The sequence below is a fragment of the Apiospora hydei genome (assembly GCF_038363865.1).
Source record: "Apiospora hydei strain CBS 114990 chromosome Unknown utg000008l_segment0_segment0, whole genome shotgun sequence".
Taxonomy (NCBI): Eukaryota; Fungi; Ascomycota; class Sordariomycetes; order Amphisphaeriales; family Apiosporaceae; genus Apiospora; species Apiospora hydei.
Genome location: NW_027117367.1, coordinates 118,242 through 136,549, shown reverse-complemented (window position 1 = coordinate 136,549; position 18,308 = coordinate 118,242). Strand labels below are relative to the sequence as shown.

At 57.4% G+C, this 18,308-nt stretch overlaps 5 protein-coding genes across 5 annotated transcripts; 2 read left to right on the top strand and 3 right to left on the bottom strand.

Moving 5' to 3' along the window:
• Positions 1–2,192: 2,192 nt before the first annotated feature.
• PG997_010591 (uncharacterized protein) lies at positions 2,193–5,089 on the top strand (the record flags this gene model as incomplete). Its single annotated transcript, XM_066814906.1, has 4 exons — positions 2,193–2,372; positions 2,464–3,652; positions 3,803–4,761; positions 4,817–5,089. 4 exons carry the CDS (start codon positions 2,193–2,195, stop codon positions 5,087–5,089), a joined length of 2,601 nt encoding a protein of 866 aa, XP_066664196.1.
• Positions 5,090–6,985: 1,896 nt separating this feature from the next.
• Positions 6,986–8,632, bottom strand: PG997_010590 (uncharacterized protein; the record flags this gene model as incomplete). The annotated part of the gene is made up of 4 exons (XM_066814905.1): positions 6,986–7,344; positions 7,404–7,766; positions 7,820–8,013; positions 8,073–8,632. 4 exons carry the CDS (start codon positions 8,630–8,632, stop codon positions 6,986–6,988), a joined length of 1,476 nt encoding a protein of 491 aa, XP_066664195.1.
• Positions 8,633–9,618: 986 nt separating this feature from the next.
• On the top strand, positions 9,619–10,978 carry PG997_010589 (uncharacterized protein; the record flags this gene model as incomplete). The annotated part of the gene is made up of 3 exons (XM_066814904.1): positions 9,619–10,023; positions 10,065–10,627; positions 10,687–10,978. 3 exons carry the CDS (start codon positions 9,619–9,621, stop codon positions 10,976–10,978), a joined length of 1,260 nt encoding a protein of 419 aa, XP_066664194.1.
• A 1,775-nt stretch (positions 10,979–12,753) lies between these two features.
• Positions 12,754–15,225, bottom strand: PG997_010588 (uncharacterized protein; the record flags this gene model as incomplete). Its single annotated transcript, XM_066814903.1, has 5 exons — positions 12,754–13,305; positions 13,396–13,588; positions 13,756–13,819; positions 13,991–14,767; positions 15,144–15,225. The coding sequence occupies 5 exons, from the start codon at positions 15,223–15,225 to the stop codon at positions 12,754–12,756; spliced, it is 1,668 nt and encodes a 555-aa protein (XP_066664193.1).
• A 2,422-nt stretch (positions 15,226–17,647) lies between these two features.
• PG997_010587 (uncharacterized protein) lies at positions 17,648–17,860 on the bottom strand (the record flags this gene model as incomplete). The annotated part of the gene is made up of 1 exon (XM_066814902.1): positions 17,648–17,860. The coding sequence occupies one exon, from the start codon at positions 17,858–17,860 to the stop codon at positions 17,648–17,650; it is 213 nt and encodes a 70-aa protein (XP_066664192.1).
• Positions 17,861–18,308: the final 448 nt, after the last annotated feature.

The window sequence follows — 18,308 nt, the reverse complement described above, 5'->3', positions numbered from 1 at the left end:
AGTCAAATGTGAAAGTAAAATGATGTTGTGATGGATGGTATTAGGTGGAGTGAACTAGATTCGGGCGGTTACTGATGCCTGATGGTATCCTCATTGTCAGCACCTTTTCTTCCCCTCAATCCGAATGAACGCCAAGTCAGCCTTTCGGCAGTTTCTTATCGGTAGCCTTCTCATCTTGCAGATTGCCACCCCTCCTTGATGCGAGCTCCCGAAGCCGCGGCAACACGAGTCTAACAAATATATGATATCGTTGGCATACGATCTGGTGCCTGCTCAGCATTGTATGATCTCTTTGCAATCACTGGCAGCAGTTTTCGACCCCTTCGCTCTGGTGCGTGGCATCAACCGCGGTTTTATGCTCTGATATGCAAGGTACGTGTTGGGTGTTTATCCCCTGATGGCAAGAGCAGCGTTTTCGCCATCAAGGGGACACTGGACGCCTGATTTGCGACCCATTACTGGCCTGGGTACCGAGCTGAGCTTTTCCTACTGCATACATCGTTGTTGTCTTTCCCAGCGCCGTACCATGGGGGGATGATATATTGTTGCATATGTAGTGAGACATATCGAGAAATGCAGACATATTTCAGTCCGGGCGAGTGGTCAAAGTCACCACTGTCATTACCAGACCATGGGGTAACGGTTAATACCGGGTTAGGAACAGAACTGACAGAGCCAGTAGAAACCAGCATCAGAGCAAACGTCGTCGCCAGCCTCGAAGGCGGCAGATAAGGGGTATTAAGTATATATAGGAGAGATCTGGCGGAGAGGTTGCTCCGAATGGAGACGTCCAGGCCCTCTCTAGGTTAGGCTTTGGCTAAGGATTCAAGCTCTCTCAAGCTCTCTCTGGCTGCTAGTGCCGGGCGCTATGATTGAAAAGTGCCGGCCTCACGGGCTAAGCAAACTAAAAGACACCAAGACCCCAAGTCCCCAAGTCCCCAAGTCCCCCGGCTTGGTCGATGAAGAAAGACCCGTCTCTGGTAGATGCCATGCAGCTCGATACCAAACACAGTCAAGACGAATCATGGCCCTTTCTGATCTGCAACAGCTATTAGGCATTGATGCGCAGAGTCGTCGCGTACACGTTGGGTCTCCATGTTGATCATGCAGTCGAGAAGCTTAATCCAGACAGCCGGGATTGGATCAGGTTACCTGCACACAATGAACTGGTCAAGCTGCAGGGCCAGTAGCAGGGCCAGTAGCAGGGCAGCTGGGAGCTAAGGTGCTGCTGGAGGCTTCTGGCAGCACCCAACCTGGTCAACCTCTGCCGCTAAGCGAACAGGTTTCCCCATCCCCCCACCTCGTCGCCTCCACCTCCAGAAGACCTCCACCTCGAGCAGCTGGAAGCAAGCTTGAGATGACGGATGGGATCGTCTGTCTTACCAGGTACTGTCGAGACCGCGACGACAGAGCTGAGAGCTTTTGATGCCATGCCGACTGCTAGGGTCACGACCCTCCACCCTCTCGCCCTTTTCTTTCTACGGTCCCTGCCTGGCATTGTGCTATTAACCTTACTAAGGCAAGACTACCAGGACAGCAATACAGCACCAGCTACAGCACCAGCTACAGCACCAACATTTCTCTCGTCTCCCGGGTATCGGGTATACTTGCCGCTCGTCGCCGCAGCTCAGACGACGTTTTGCGGTGGAGCCAAATTTTGCAGAAGCCGCAGCTTGGCCCTTCCCGCTTTTAATCGCGACGTCGGGAATGACCTCAGTCGATCGATAACTAGCCCTGCCCAAATTTCCATTTCCAGCACTCCCCACGATCCTTACGCCCACCACACACGAGCATCGGGGCCAGTCGACATTCGGGGGACAACAAACACACAATCTCTGGCAGACGAAGAAGAGGAAGAACAGACGGCAGGCGAAACAGCAGCAAAACAACCAGCCCGTCGTTCGACTTGACCGCCGCCCTGGCCAGGAATGCATGTTTGGATGAATTATTAGATTCGATTCGATCGACGATCCCTCATCCGCCCTGTCACGTCAACCAAAAAGGTCTGCGCTCCGCTTCCCGACGGCGCCAAGCCAAGCCACGCACTTCCTTCGTCCATCGTGTGTCGTCTACCTTGTCGTCTACCTACTTTTTCCCCCTCGACCTTCCTCAACCCCCAACCAACGCTACTGCCACTGCTCGGGAACAAGCATGCCATTCCTCATGCCACAGCCTATATAGAGTCACCAGCGATGGAGGAGGGTCCCAAAAGTCGGTCCGGCCACTCGAGCAACCCCGAACATCCCACTTCCACTTCCACTTCCGAGAAGCACCCCGCCCCGTCCAACAACGATGCCGCCAACAAGAGGCGCCGCGGCCTGGGCGTCGTCACCCCCAACGCCTGCACCGAATGTCGCAAGAAGCGCGCAAAGGTATGTCCTCCCTTCTCTGCCTTTGCCGTACGGGCCGGCCTGGTGTCGCAGACTTTGGCCGACCGTGTCGCTAATTTTCTTTCTCTTCCAGTGCGACGGCCAGAGACCTTGCGGCCGATGCAGGGCGCAAAAGGACGTCGAATGCGTCTACGAGATCCCCGTGCGACAGTCCAAAGAAAACCTCCGAAGCGAGATAGACCAGCTGCGACGCCAGCAGCGCCAGAATGACTCGGTCTTCTCCGCCCTCGTGCGACCCGAGCTGTGGGAGGAGGTCCTCACCCGCATGCGCGGCGGCCAGAGCGTCGAGAACATATCCGAATGGCTCGGCTCCGCCCGAGGCAGCAACAACATGCCCCAGTCCAACTTTAGCCAGCCGCTACTGCCGCTGCCGCAGCCGAAGCAGGGCGCGACCAGCAGTGTGACACTCCCGCCCCTGGCTGGCATGGGATACGGTGCACCGGGCCCTGGGCCAGGAAGCTATGCGCCGCTGCCAAACGCCGGCGCAAACCAGGCCAAGCCAGAGTACGACCACAACAGCCCCTGGGCCTTTTCCTCGCAGGACCAATCGCATTCCACCCGCAGCAATTCCCACCCCGACGTCATGCAGTGGACCGCCGACATGGCCCCCAACACCCGCGTCGGCTCCTGGTTGCAGACGCAGCAATCTCCGGCCGAGGCGACGCGCTACCACGGCGTCGATCAGATCTTCGCGCCCATCCAGTCGCCCGAGATGAAGGTGCCGCCCGATACCTGGACCAATGTGACGACCGATACCAACCTCGTCCAGCATCTGCTCGCCCTGTACTTCTGCTGGGAATACCCGACCTTTGCCTCCCTCAGCAAGGAGCACTTCCTGAAGGACTTCCTCGACGGCAGGCACAGGTACTGCTCGCCCATCCTGGTGAACGCGCTGCTGGCCCTGGGCTGCCGCTTCTCGACGCAGCCCAACACGCGCGAGAACCCGGACGACCCCTACACTTCCGGCGACCACTTCTTCAAGGAGGCCCTGCGGCTCATGTACCGCGAGAACAACCACCACAACCTCATGACGATCCAGGCGCTGGGCATCATGTCCATCCGCGAGGCCAGCTGCGGCCGGGACTCGGAGAGCTGGTACTACGCCGGCCAGAGCGTGCGGCTCGCCCTCGAGATGGGCCTGCACAAGGTCGACGACAACGGCGACGAGGACGAGCTGGCCGTGCAGGCCGCCACCTTCTGGGGCGCCTTCGCCCTCGACCACGCCTGGTCGCTGGCTACGGGCTCGCTGCCCCAGTGCTCCTGTTTTCCCAGCTGCCGCCCAAGCCGGCCATCATCAACGACATTGAGTCGTCTCTGTGGGTTCCGTACACGGACGATGGTAAGTACAAGAAGGCTCTCCTTGGCAATCCCCTCTTCTTCTTTTTCTGGATTCTGAGACTCGTGTCAAACAGGCTCTGACGTTTTAGGCGCTCCCCTCCAACGGTCTTGCGAGCAGCCGTCCAACGTGCGGTCCGTCTACAAGTGCTTCTGCGAGCTGAGCGAGCTGGTCCACCAGTCCCTCTACGTCCTGCACTCGCCGGGCCGGCCCGTGACGAGCCGCGACCTCCTCAATATCTATACGCAGTACCTGAACTGGTACGACCGGATACCCGAGGTCCTGCGTCTCGGCCACAACTTTACTCCCGCCGTGCTCTTCGCGCACATGTACTACCACTTTGCCATTCTGCTCCTCTTCCGGCCCCTGATCAAGCTGCGCATCATCGGCTCCAGCATACTCCCGCGCGACGTCTGCTCCCAGGCCGCCGACGCCATCCAGGGCTTGCTGCGCTCGTATTCGCAGCTCTACACCCTCCGGCGCACGCCCTCCTTTGTACCTTATTTCGTACTCACCTCCTCCATCATGCACCTGGCCATCGGCGCTTCATCGCCCATCCAGAGCGCCACCTCACCAGCCGCTGCGTCCAACCCGTCCACGGCAAAGCCCGAGGGCGCCGAACAGCACCCACACGGGCACCCCTCGCGGCCAACGACATCCTCCAACAGCAGCGACGCCGGCGGCGGCGGCGCCTCTACGCCGGGCCGGAGCACCGCGTCGAGCACGGCGACGCTGAGCCCCAGGGTGACCGAGTCGCTCCGGCAGGGCATCTCGGACCTCGAAGAGATGGCGCCCTGCCACCACTTTGCCGAGCAGGCGCTGCACATTCTGCGGTACCTGGCTCGCAAGTGGCACATCGACATTGACCTGTCGAAGGACGGGGGCCCGTCGCAGGACGAGGTGGACAAGCTGGTGGGGCCCCAGACGAGCAGCCTCAACTTCTTCACGCCCAAGGTGGTGGAGAACGACTTCATCTGCGCGTGGGGCACGCCCGGCGACTACGACGACGACAACGCGGGCGGGCCGGCCAAGACGGTCAAGGGGGAGCGTGGCGCGGCGGCAGCAGGACATCGGGGAAGACATGCCGCAGGGGGTGGGCAAGGAAACGGGGGCGTCCACTACCCAGATCGACACGGGCGAGCACGCGGGCGGGGTCGAGGCCATGGAGGGCGCCGAGGCCACGGTGGGCGAGGCCGATGCGCTCGACAGGATGAAGGAAACGGTCGGGCCCGGGACGGTGGCGACGTCGGCGAAGGATATCGAGAGTATGGAAAACCCGCTGTTCTGGCCGTTCCCGATGCAGGGGCGGCCGATCCTGGCGTCGGGGCCCAAGTTGCAGGAGGCGGGGTTTGCGCCGCTTTAGGGCGGCGGCGAAGGCTCACGCTCGATGCATGGCGGGATGGGAGCTCTTTTCGACCTCGAACCCTTTTACCGGTGACGGCAGGCATACTAGCGAGCGGCTAGGACGGGAAGACGGAACTTGGCTTGGCACACTGCCGAGTTTTGCTGTGCGAAGGCTTCTCTATCTGATGGGGTCTTCTAGCCAGAGAAAACATGCCGGTTACAAATGCAAGGAGCGGACGAACGGCCATGGTGTCATGTGTATCCTGGACGAGTGGACCTTTGCCAGGGCGAAGTTGCGCTCGTGGGGGGATAGCATATGGATGATGCTGCTTGCTGGATGGCAACATCTTGGCAGGTTGCTTTCCGAACTCGCCTACCTTACTTATTCCCCCGTCTACGTCTACGATACCAGGAAGCTAAGGCCGGTTTGGAACAAGAGGGGAAGGCGTGGGACGCATACATCGATATAGATGGGGGTTGCTCACGTTGATAATCTTGGATGGGGAGGGCGGGAGAGCGGGAGAAGCCCGAGGGGGAAATGAAAGGGAAGGGGATGATGTGTGTGTATCAAGAATTGAACTGAATGATGGAGAGATGGAGAGATGATACGATGTATGTACGTACATACATACATGGCTATGCTATGCTATGCTATGTTGGTGTAAATAATTGACAAGATACCCACCCAAAAGAAATGGGAATGGACAACTTACTTTGGCTATGTATCTCTTGCTTCCTGCCATCGTGGTGTATGCGTTGTATGGGATGGATGGAAGATCCGGGAACTGGTTGGGTTACGATGAATAGATGGCGGGTGAAACATGCCACCCACTCGTGCCATGTATACATGTATAAAAGCCCTCAAGCTGCACTTTGACGGCAATGGTGATGGCCATGTTTGCGTGCTTGCCGTAATTCAACGTAGATTCGGTCCCGTTTTGTCTACACCCCATCCATCCATCCAACCAACCATCAACGGTTGGGAGGCTCCATGGACGCTGACTGAACTGGAAAGCCAACGCATAGTCCTCGGGTAGCAATCTGTCATCCATGGGTTGGCATACCGGGTCGAGTAGCTCGGGGACGGCCACACCCCTCAGGATGGGAAGTATGGATAGACGGGACATGTATGAAGCTTGAGTGAGTGAGCAGTCGACCCCCATGATGGACACAGACCCCCTATAGTGTATACGTATCTTACCGCCCAGCCAGTTCTTAACATTGACAGCCCACTGGATTTGACATCTTTGCTTTCGAAATTCTGTTCTACAGCGGCAGAGTAGCAACAGTAGGATACGTAAATAAATCCGAACCGAGCACCGAGCAGCTGATAAACAAAACGAAAAGCCCCCAGAATCTCGACACTGGACCATCCCAAAGACAAACGCCACCGAGTCACAGAAAACCAAAGACGCGTAATAAATAATACGCAAGACTCTCGCAGCGCATCCATTCATATGTATGCATGGGTATGAACATATACGCAGAAACTCGCATTAGAAACAAAGAAACAAACAAAACAGATTGTACGTATGTGTGTCCTGTCCTACTCCCGTAACGCCTAGCCAATGATCTGATCAGACATCTCTAACTTTTAGGGAACGATCAAAAACATGAGGATGAGCGAACGAGCTATCCGGAAACTGAAGCTTCTCGACCAATCTCTCTCCCTGCGAAAACAAACAACACCCTTAAGGAGCCAGCCAGTTTGTGTGTCTGCCCTGCTTTGGTCCGAAACGTAAAGATTAATGTACAGCTTTTGCCTCCCTCGCGCATCATGCAGGCCGTCAAGAGACTGGTCATCTCTCCCTCTCTCTCTCGCCCAAGTCTTCTTTTCTCATTGCAAAGACTCATCGTGTCCAAATGTCGGCAGAAAACACACACACAGAGATAACACACGCCCTCAACCCAATCCTCAATACTTCTTCGACGGGCTGCGGCTCTTAGTCGGGCTCCTAGCCCTGTGCTCCTTGCTCGGACTCCTCCGTCGTCCGGGCGTCTCGTACGGGGGCGGCAACAACTGGGGTCGCGCCATGCTCTCCGGCGACGCATCCGTGTCGGGCGTCTCGTCCTGGCCGTTCATCAGCGCATACGACGAGCCGCCGCGGTGCGGCGTCCGGGGCGGGTAGTAGTAGTAGTGGTGCTGCTGCGAATGTTGACTGCTAGCAGCTTGCGAGTGCTGCGGGACGGCTGTCGTGAAACTCGGGGCGCCGACGTCTTGAAGAGGGCCGCGCCGCTCGTGCAGAGGATCGTGGTGAGGATGAAGAAGGCGGCCTGCAGGAGATTATTAACGGTAAGCAAGATATTGCTGGTCACGAGGAAGCCGACTAAACCTACCATGGTCTTCCAGTGCATCGACTCGAAGATGGTGTTGGCGATCTCGACCATGTTCCGGGCGCCGAAGCGGACGCTGTAGTTCTTGACGGGGTTCTGGTGCATGCAGATCTCCCATTCGTCGCACAGCGCGGCCAGGGCCGGGAGCCGGCTCTCTCGCGGGAAGCAGCGGTTCTGATCAAAGTTCCGCTGGCAGGCTACTATCTCGTCGGTGATGGAGGTGGTCTGGTCCTGGGAGATGAGAGACATCTCGTGGCGGAAGGCGCCGTAGATGTTGAAGAGGATCCAGAGGGCGAAGCCGAGGACGGAGGCGTTGAAGGCGAGGGTCAACCAGTAGCCGAGGATCTGGGGGGCCTGGGGTGCTTGGAGATGGTGGACAGGAAGCTGGCGAACCAGCCCTTCTTGGCTTGGGCACGGCCGGGGACGCGCTGGCTTCGGGGCCCGTGGGGGTGCTCGTTGGGCTCGTAGGTGCTATCGTCCGAGTCGGGGTCTTCCGACTCTTCCCACTCGTTAACATGTTTGTAGGGCAAGCGGTACCCGCTGATGTCCTTATCATCGTGACGTCTCTTGCGCTTACGTATCTTGTCGCGGTTGTTGCCGAACATGGTCCTGGGAGTGGCAATCTCGCCCTTGCCGGGGATCGGCGGGTGGCCTGGTGCAGCAGGGACTTGGAGCGGGCGGGCGCGATGCTCATGTGGCGGAGGGAGCGGGAGTTGTCCTCGGGGGTGTCGGGCTCGTAGAGGTTGGAGTCGTCGGCGAAAGAGGCGTCGACGTCGGTGGCGACGGGGCTGTCCTCGACCTCGGAGAGGGGGTCCATGTCGAATGGTTTCCGCGGCGTGGTGAAGGACGGGTTTCGCCAGGCGGGGGCGGTGGCGGTGCGTTGAAACGCAGGAGTAGATGCTGGTGGCGCGTTGTAGTGATTGGAAGAAGACGAAGCTTGCGCTTTGCTCGGGCTGTTGGTCTGCGTCGGCGCCGACAGGTTGGGGGTGCTGTTTGCGGCGAATGCGCCAGGGCGGGTGGCTCCAAAGGCAGTGTCTGTGGTGGGTTGGCTGGTTAGCAGCGGGGATGACGAGGGCAATGACAATGCTGGAGCATCTGAAGCTTCGGGGTGCTCACTTGTCCTTTGGGCGTTTTGCAGAGGTCGAACAAATGGGCTGGTGGGATCCATCGGCCCTTGGTTGTTTTCGTAGGCCCAATCCATAGGCGACTCGTAGGTGCGCCGCTCCATGATGGTCGGAGCCGGTCAACCGAAGAAAAAGAAAAATAGATAAGAGGGACAGCTATCTGCAGGTGTGCTGGTGTGTATCTGGCCGGTAATAGCGAACGGAGTAGTAGTTGGCGATGCGGCAGGGACTCGAGGACAGGCGAAGCGACGACGAGGGCGGGTATCAAAATGGAGGAGGATGATGATGCGATGCGGGTGATGGTCTGTACTTGTAATAGGCAGAGAGAAAGCTTAATCTGGACCTTGGTCGGCACTGCTACTCGAAGGGCACACAGACACTCTCAATCAGTACCTAAAAAGAATCAATCAATCGTTAGGTACTCCAGATAATCGCGGGTCTTTGGTATGGCAGCGGGTATGGGCTGGGCTAAGTCATATTCAAATACCAAAATTACTTGCTGAACAGTCTCTTTCTTGATTGATCCTGCACACATCGGTCGATTGATGGGGTAACCCCAGCCACAGTAAACAAAGACCGCCACATCCGAGTCCAAGCTCCTCGCTCAAGAAAAAAGTTCTGGTGGGGTTCAACTGCCAACGAGGCTGAACAGAACAGTGCCAAGAGGATTAGGTAAGCTTTTTGCATGCAGGGATGTCCTGCCGTTCCATTGCTGAAGGAGAAAGAGGCGCCTCGACTTCAACATTCTACGTGACCAGACCAGCAAAGGGCAAACAAGGCTGGCTGGAGACCGATCAATACCATTAATCCATCAACCCATCGAACCACGCCCTTTGCCATTTTCTGGCCAACAACCAGCTTTTCCATCTTCTTTTCATTCACGGGAGGAAAAGCCAGCATTCAATCAACATTGATTTGTTGTCAGCTTTCTCCGGTGCAACAGCTGGAGGCCTATCTCCGTTGCCAGGCCCAGCTTCTTTAATTTCTATCACAAGCCTTGGCTGAGGCTCTCTTCCTAATCTCGCCACCTTGATTCAACCTCGCCACTCTTTCTTCTTTCTCCTTGTTGCTATCACAACACACGCCCATCATGTCCGACATGGAGGATTCGCCCGCCGCCGCGGCCCCCGAGACCCTGCACGAGGAAGAGAAGGATGACCAGCAAAAGGAGCTGGGCGACTACGACGTCGAGGACGCCGGCGATTCCGACAAGGACTCGGACGCCCTGTCCGAAGTCGACGAGGACCAGTTCGACGACTACGACCCCGCCGCCGCCCAGATCGAAGAGAAGCCCGTCGAGATTGACGAGGACGTCGCCCGCACCCTGAAAGCCGGCAAGCGCAAGGGCCAGGCCGTCCGCAAGCCCAAGGAGGGCCGACGCGAGAAGAAGCGCTCCCGCGCCCAGGACGACAACGACGGCGCCGACGGCGAGATCCAGACCGGCAAGCGCCGCCGCGCCGGCCCCTCGGCCTCCTCCCGCAGCGAGCGCGAAGAGGCCGCCCCCAGGAGGTGCCCGAGGAGAACCTGACGCCCGAGGAGCGCCGCAAGCGCGCCATCGAGCGCGCCGCCGCCAAGGACGTCAAGAAGCCCTCATCGCGCCGCAAGAAGAAGGACGAGATCGACCTCGAGAACGACCTGGCCGAGCGCATCGACGTCCTGTCCGGCACCATGGCCAAGGCCTGCGAGGCCGACAACAATGCCCGCCTCGCCGGCCAGCCCGCCAACAACAAGCTCCGCATCCTGCCCGAGGTCATGTCCCTGCTCAACAGCAACAACCAGCAGGACGCCATCGTCGACCCGGACCACAACTTCCTGCGCGCCGTCACCTGGTTCCTCGAGCCCCTGCCCGACGGCTCGCTGCCGGCCTACACCATCCAGCGCGACATCTTCAACGCCCTGATGCGCCTGCCCATCGAGAAGGACTCCCTCAAGGCCAGCGGCCTGGGCAAGGTCGTCCTCTTCTACACCAAGAGCCGGAAGCCCGAGATCGGCATCAAGCGTATTGCCGAGCGGTTACTGGGTGACTGGAGCCGACCCATCCTGAACCGGACCGACGACTACAAGAAGCGCCACATCGAGACGCGTGACTTTGATTACCAGTACGTTCCCTTTCCCTATTCTTCCTCAGACAAACACCAGCTAACAGCTTCACCCACAGGGCCGCCAAACTCCGCCAGACCGCCGGCTCCCAGTTCACCCTCTCGCAGCGCCCCGGCCCGCCCGCCACGCAAGTATCGCGCCGCGACGCCGAGCGCGAGCGGATCCTGGCGCAGCCCGACAAGGGCAGCAACCGCGCGCGCGTCGTGGGCCTGCCCTCTTCCTACAGCGTCGCGCCCAAGAGCACCTTCACGACGTCGCAGCAGTCCGGGCCCGAGTACCGCCCCATCGGCGCCAGCGGCGACGCCGCCTTCCGCAAGATCATGCTCAAGAACAAGGCCAAGAAGAAGTAGAGCAACCTCGGCCGCCTGCCCTCTTCGCAGACCCTCTGTGCTCGCCAGCGCGAGGCCGCGCTCGGCCTGGCCAAGGAGTTCCGAAGCAGAGGGTAAGGAAAGAAAAGGGACAAGATTGTATTGTGTTATGGTGTAAACTCGTCGATTCTGGGGAACTTTGGTGTTCGTTTGCATTTTGCATTTGCATTGCTGCCAGGCTGAGAGAGACAAGATGGTTCTGCAAACATTAGTAGGGGCGTTCATGGGCGTTTTTCTTCTTTTCCAGGGGGGTTTTTCCGTCTCGAATCTCGGTTGCGAGTAAAGCGTACCACCGCACGTCACATACATTAGGTACACGCACACCCACGCAATTAGAATGGTTTGATGTGAAGTTCTGATTTGCTTCCCTGCACTACTCGTCCTCGTCATTGACTGGCTGGATGGCATGGCGGACAGCGAAGCTCCCAAGTTGCGGTGTACAATAGTTTAGAAGGCTCGCATACATCACGGTTAGTGAGAAGCGAATAATGCGAACTGCATCTCGTCATTGCTACTGTTGCTACTATTACGCTCAAGTCTGGTTCGTGTAAAGGGGAGAGACTGTATGTGTTCTTGGCATCCATAGGCTCTCCCCTCCTAACGGTTTACACGGCTGGCTCTACTCGCCCATGATACTCGTCCAGCCCGAAACAATCTCAACCAAACTGGTGTGATGATCGCCATGCATCAAGTCCGTTAATTTCGCCCCCTGCGACTTGGTACCAACCTGCCTACCTCCCTATTTCCTCTCCACCGCCCCTGTTCTACTTGCCTACATATTACTCCGTATCCATCCTCTCTTCCTTTGCTTGGTGGTCATTCATTGACTCAAACACTTGAGATCATCTAAACCACCTACTCACTGGGCAACGGAGCCTCCTCTCACGCATCTAAGCTTCACACCAAACTTTCCCCGACTTGCATGACACCACGAGATTTGCACATATGTAGCTCCTCAAGGTTTCTTGAATGTAGTCTGCACCACTCCGCTTTGCTTTATTGAGGTCTCTCATTTCTACCTACCTAAAAGCTTTCTTGCCTTTCGCATCATGCCATGCTATACCATCCATCCCATCCATGCCTTCTTATACTCAAATCAAAAACGCTTTCCATCTTCTTCTCCTTTCTTTTTTCCATGGGTCGGGCAGTTGCTTGCTTTCAGCTTCCTCGTCTGGAAGCAAGACAACGAGGTATTGTATGTATGTTGTCATGATATGGATGCACATTAACGGTTGGTTGTTCTATGGCAAGATCGCTAAATGCACCAAGAGCCAGCCATTGTTTTTTTCTCTTTATCTTCTTGTCCTCCGTCTTCGTCTCCCCTCGTTGGGCCGTCGATCAGTTGGTTCTTCCAGGTCACTCCAATCGTCGTCGGTCGAATAGGCTGCTTCGTCGGGTTCTTCTTCATCTTCCTCCTCCTCAGCAACTAGCTCATCTCTCAGATCATAGAAGCCCAGGGTAGCCCAGGCTTGATAATAGAGAAAGCCACCCCTCCGCCCCTGTTGTGGGTTCCCCTGCTGTGGGTTCCCTCCAGGGGGCCTCCAGGAAGGTTTCCAGGAGGATTTCCAGGAGGTGAATTTCGAGGAGGTGGGTTTGTAAGAGGGCCTCCAGGAGGAGGGTTTCCAGGAGGGCCTCCAGGAGGAGGAGGAGGTGGGTTTGGAGGAGGGGGTTGCCGGGGGATTGCCAGGAGGGGAGTTGCCAGGGAGGAGTGTTGCGAAAAGGAGGGCTTCCAGAAGGGGGGATCCAGAAGATGCACACTAGCGAGCCTTCTTAACCTCCGTAGCCCAACCCTCGATCCCCTCGCCCCGGCTTCCGGGCACCAGGCTGTTCAGTTTCACCTCCTCCATGCCGGGTGTGTCGTTGAGCCACGGGTGATTAGCCATGCCGCCGGCGTTGGCGCGCTTCTCGGGCAAGAGTTCGAGCATGGGCAGCAGGAAGTCGGCCACCTGGCTGGGCTGGTACTCGAGGGCCGGCGTGGTCTCCTCGTCGGGGGCGTCGTCGTTTTCGGCAGCCTCCTTGGCCAACTTGCGCTCGCGCTCTTCGCGCTCCTTGGGCGTCAGGTCCTTGGAGTCCTTGTAATGATACTTTTCTCTCAGGACATCCGGTAGCGCCCAGTGTCGTAACCGGTGAATGTTGCGGAGCTCGCCTCTCTTATTGAAGATCTCCTGGGACCAGCGGCCTTGTTTCCACAAGTCCTTGGGGAAGGGGCCCAGAAGCTCGATGATCTGAGCAATGTGGTCGTCGTCCTTGCCGTACTTGGTGCCTGACTGGGGGTCAAACAAGTAATCGCCGGTAATGAGTTCAAACACCTGCATCCGAAAGTTAGCCCATCACTGTCTTGTTCCCACTGGCGTACAGAGCACAGCCAGCCAGCCAGCCAGCCATCAGGAGATACGCACCATACAAGCCATACTCCACACATCTGTGCTGGCGCCCCATTTTCCTCCCAGAATGACCTCCGGGGACCGGTACTGCCGGGTCTGGATATCGTTTGTGAAGTGGTGCGAGACCCAGCAGGCGTTGCCGAGATCTGCAATCTTGACGTTGATGATGGGGCCCTTGCGTTTCCTCTTCTTCTTGTCGGGGCTCGAACTGCCTCCCCGAGGCGGATTTGTCGAGGGATATGCCCGAGACCTCCTTGCTAAGGATGTCACTGCAGAACGCACATGTCAGCCTATTGACCCGCGCCAAGAATATACAGACAGACACACATCCCCACCCGATGTCATCATCAAAGAGGGGGCACAGGGACAACTTACGCAGTCTTCTCTCTTTGACCCGACTTCTCGCTGGGGCTCTTGTTGTCCGACGTAGCGGCAGCGCCTATTACAAATTACCGTTAGCATCATGATCCTCACTCATAACGTACGACGCGTCCGTGCCACAGGAATGGCGTGTGCCGCCACGCAAAGCAACCGACCGGGGGCTGGCTGCTAGTGTGTGTGCTAGAAGGGTTGGTGCTTTATTGCGGGGGCGGGGCGGGGCACAACTCACTGTCTTGCATCATGGCATTGAGGCTGGTCTGCGACTTCTGCGAGGGGAACATGTTGTCGCGGTTGAAGGAGGCGTTGAGGGGCGAGGGCAGAGGCTGGCTGCCGGTGATCAGAGTCCGTCTCCTGCGGCGGCCGTTTCTGTGATTCTCCTTGTCGGCCGAGTTCTCGCTCTTGACCACCTTCTTCACCACCTGCTCGACATCGCCGATCTCGATCAGGACGTTTTCGGGCTTGAGATCTGTGTGGATGATGCCGCATTCGCGGTGTAGATAGTCGAGTCCCATCAGAACCTGCTTTGTGATTTGCACCACCAGGTCGCGGGGAATGCCGCGATGCTGCCACTTCTTGATGAGCCCCAGCAGGTTCTCGCCCAAGACCTCAAAGACCATGCAGACGTGCACGCCGTTGGGGCCCTTGTGCTCGAAGGAGTCGAGCAGGCTGACAACGTATTTCCGGCCGGGGTGGTTCGGGTTCGCCTGAACGATCTTCTGGAGCAGCTTGATCTCGTCAATGGCCGTTTCGGTGTAGTGGCTCGCCGATCGCACGACCTTCAGGGCGACGTGGTTCCCCGAGTTGTTGTCCCTCGACAACCAAACCGTAGAGAAATGACCCCATCCCAGCTTTCGCACCACTGTGTATTTTCCGTCCTTGAACTTCTCGCCAATCTGCACAGGGTGGTAGCCGCCTTTGCAGTAGTCTTCGGAGTCTTCCTCGTCGGCGGTGTTCTCGGCAGCGTCTTCGGGCCCCGAAGAAGAGGTGGGGAATGTTGGTTCATGGCCTGCGACAGGTGCGGTGGTCTAAGAGAAAACGCCATAGTCAGCAGGGTCGTCCAGAATGACGTCGGCGACTAGAATGATGTTTGTTTGGAAAGGGCAAATGCAATGCGCAAAAGTCCAGCAGGGCTGAGAAGGCAGTAGTACATAAGAGCGCAATACGAGCGCAGGTGGCGAGGGCCAGAGGCAGAGCCGGCGGCGTGCACGTGGGCTAGGCGCGTAATTGGGCAGACAGAAGAAGAGGAGGGACTTGGAAGCGGTGGTGGATTGATTGAATTGACTCGACTCAACCAAGATCAACGGCAAATGCAAGGGCGGGCGACCAAAAAAAACTTGGACGTCCAGCAGCAGCGGTAGCAGAAGCAGAAGCAGCGGCCGTACTTTGACTGAGCTTATGGACTTTTTGGTCGCCGGAGGAGGTTTGGCTTTTGGGGTCCGAATACTGTAGTCCCAAAACCGCCATCCAAGCGCCCGCCCGCAATTGAGGCCGACCAAGGCAGGGCGCGCGATATGACCTCAAGGACAAGGCAAGTAAATCAGGTCCAGTCCAGTCCGCAGCCCGCCAGCAGACAGCACTAGCTGCGCCGGGAGAAAACTCGACACAAAACGCGAGAGGAATAGGAAACGGGAAATTCGGGTCGCAAAGGGAAATTGATTGACCTTTTCTTGGTGTTCATCATGGTTGTGGCAGTTTTTGGGTTTCTTGTCCAGTCGTCCTTTTTTGCCTGCTCTCTTTTGCACGGGGGTTTGGGTGGCGGTTATATGGTGATGTTCCACAGCTGGTTGGAACGGTTTAGGTAGGCAGGTAGTGTGTGTGGTGGTGATTGTGGTCTGGTGGTGTAGGGTGGCAGTGGCAGAGAGACAGGACTGGACTGGACGGGACTGGTCTTGGACTGGTCTTGCTTGAACCAAGTAGTTGGGGCGGGCGCGGGGGTGGGATTTTCTGATTCAGACAGACAACTCCCAGTGACCGTGGAATGGGGAAGCCGTTTTTCGTCCAGAATATTGGAACAAAAATAAGGCCAAGGCCAATCAAGGCAATTGATTGCGACGAGTAACGAAGCAACCAGATAAGCGGAGAACCAGGCACAGAAAATAATTCCAATCTCAAAGGCGTAGGCAGTCGGAAGGAGTACCTTCTCTCGCAAGCACGCGCTCGCTCTCACTCTCTCTCGCTGTCTGTCGCTCTCCTTGTCTTGTCTTGTCTCATCAACTCGAAGACGAAAGACAATTTGGAAAGTGGGAAACGTCCATGGATTGGCTGGATACGGACGTTCCAAGAGGGTGAGAGTGGGAGAGGGGAGCAGCGGGAACACGGCCACAAAACGAGAGACAGACCGCCTCCATCCATTCATTCCCCTTCCCGCAACCAAGCGAGCATGCACGCACTTGTCGATGCGAGACGACGGGGCCTTTGCTTTTGGGCGAGGTATTGGCACTTGACGTATGCAGATAATCACTGACTAGCTACATACATACCCTTTCCTACCCACGTACCCTAGTACGTCAGGCAGTAGTACTAGCAGTAGCAGTAGCAGCAGCAGCAGCAGTGGAGAGGCAGGGCAGGGCAGGGCGGGTGCCAGGGAGACAGGCCAGGCGGTAGTGCCGTGTTGCGATATCAAATCAAAAGGCACACACAGACTGCCTCGACTGACGCCGTGGCCGCGAATTGAAGCCCCGTCCCAGGAGCAAAGCGGGTTCCCACGCCTGGCGATCTGCCCCCCCTCTCATACGACTGGCTGACTGCGCGGCATGCGTTGGGGTTTTTTAAATGGGCACTGCCCTGCCCTTTGGCTTGGGGCTTACCAAGATCACTGAGCTCGAGTAAGAAGGGCAGATAGCGAGATAGATAGACAGATGCGTGCATGCAGCAGGCGCATGGCAGGGCAGGGCATGGCATGGCAGACCGCCAGCGCCATCATCTGTCTATAGGTAGGTGATGTGACACGATCCATCCGACAGCTACCTCGTGATCCGGGCTGGATGCAGGAGGAATGGAATGCCATGCCAGGTACGTCAGGTAGACTGGTAGGTAGGCGGACAAGGGGAGACTAGACCCATGTGCGGCAACCCAACCGAAAGGGGTCGGAAACTCCAGACGAACAGTCAAAACCCGTTCAAGTAGCACAGCTTGTTGCTAGTCCCAGGTGCTAGAAGGGCCGAAGAACATAGTTCGACCTCCGTATGCGCAGCACTGGAGAGATTGGGGGATAGGATGGCAGGCATGTGGTCTTTCGATGCCATCGCATGTCACGCCTGCCTGCGACATCCGCCTTGTCCATGGGACACAGGCCGGACGGACTTTGGCTCGCCCTCGGCAACGTGATGTGCATACAATCTCAATCTCGTCTGGCTGGAGCTGGGAAGCGGGACCGGGTCGCGGAACTGACATCCCAGAATTGGCCTTGGCTTGGCCCTCTCGTACCATGGCTCATATCATGGCACTTGCGCACTGGGACAATTCGCTGGCCTGGCCCTGGACGGACGAGCGTCATAGGAGCAAGGGTGTGTGTATGGGTGTTGTTATTGCGGCTTCTCAATCAACCCCGCCAACCCAAAGCCGCAAACAAGCCCGGACCAGCCACGCCATGACAACAGCATTGTGGACTTCCCAAGCGTCGATGCGTCGGTGATGCGACTTCGCGCGCTGGCCGAGCCAGGATCAATTGCATTGGCTGTATCCTATCCTATCAGGGCGACAAAGGGTCGCGGGCCACTAGGTCCCGACGCCCAAACGTAATGCTCCTAGGTGACGGGAAACAAACAAGCAGCATGCGACGGGGGTAGCTGAGCTGGGCTGGCAAGAAGATTCCAGAGAGGTGGAGGAGGGTACGGAGCAGAAAGAAAGAAGATCAAGTCATGGGGATGCATGTAGGTAGGTATACTCACTGAGGTGCAGGCCCTTCTGTGGTGATGATGGGCTTGAGGCCTTCCTTCTTGCGCTTCTTAAGAGAGGAGCCGTTGGCGCCAGCCATCAGCGGAGCTTCCCCAGCCGGGAGCGTCGTGGGCTGAGACAAAGGTGCTTCGGGGTTCATGGGCGAGGCGGTTGGGGCCTTCTCCGACGCCGACGCCGAATTGGTCGACTGCTGACCGTTCATGGTTGCTTGTGATTTCGAGAGGGCGTAGGTAGGAGGAGGAGGAGGAGGAGGATGTCGACGCTATGTTATTATGGAGTACTCGGTATCGATGCAAGATGCAGTATATACTCGGAGGGATTCAGAGAGACTGGTCCTCGAATGTCGAGAGGAGAGTCGGCAGTGAATAAGTAGGTTGGTCTTGGTGTGGTCAATGGTCGCATGCGAGATCCGGGAAGCGATAGGTGGGAAGACGATGATGCGCGCGGCTGCGGTTCGGCAGGTGCAATGCGATGCGATGCGCTGGGATGCGACGCGACACAACAAGAGGGCACAGTCTTCAGCTGGATACGGCACGATGATGATGCGCGCGAGGGAAGTGCGATTCGATCTGAAGACAGCGGGGTTCTTTCAATTGGCCGACACTGTATCTCTTGGCTCTTGTCTTGTCGTCTTGATTCTTTCCTTCCGG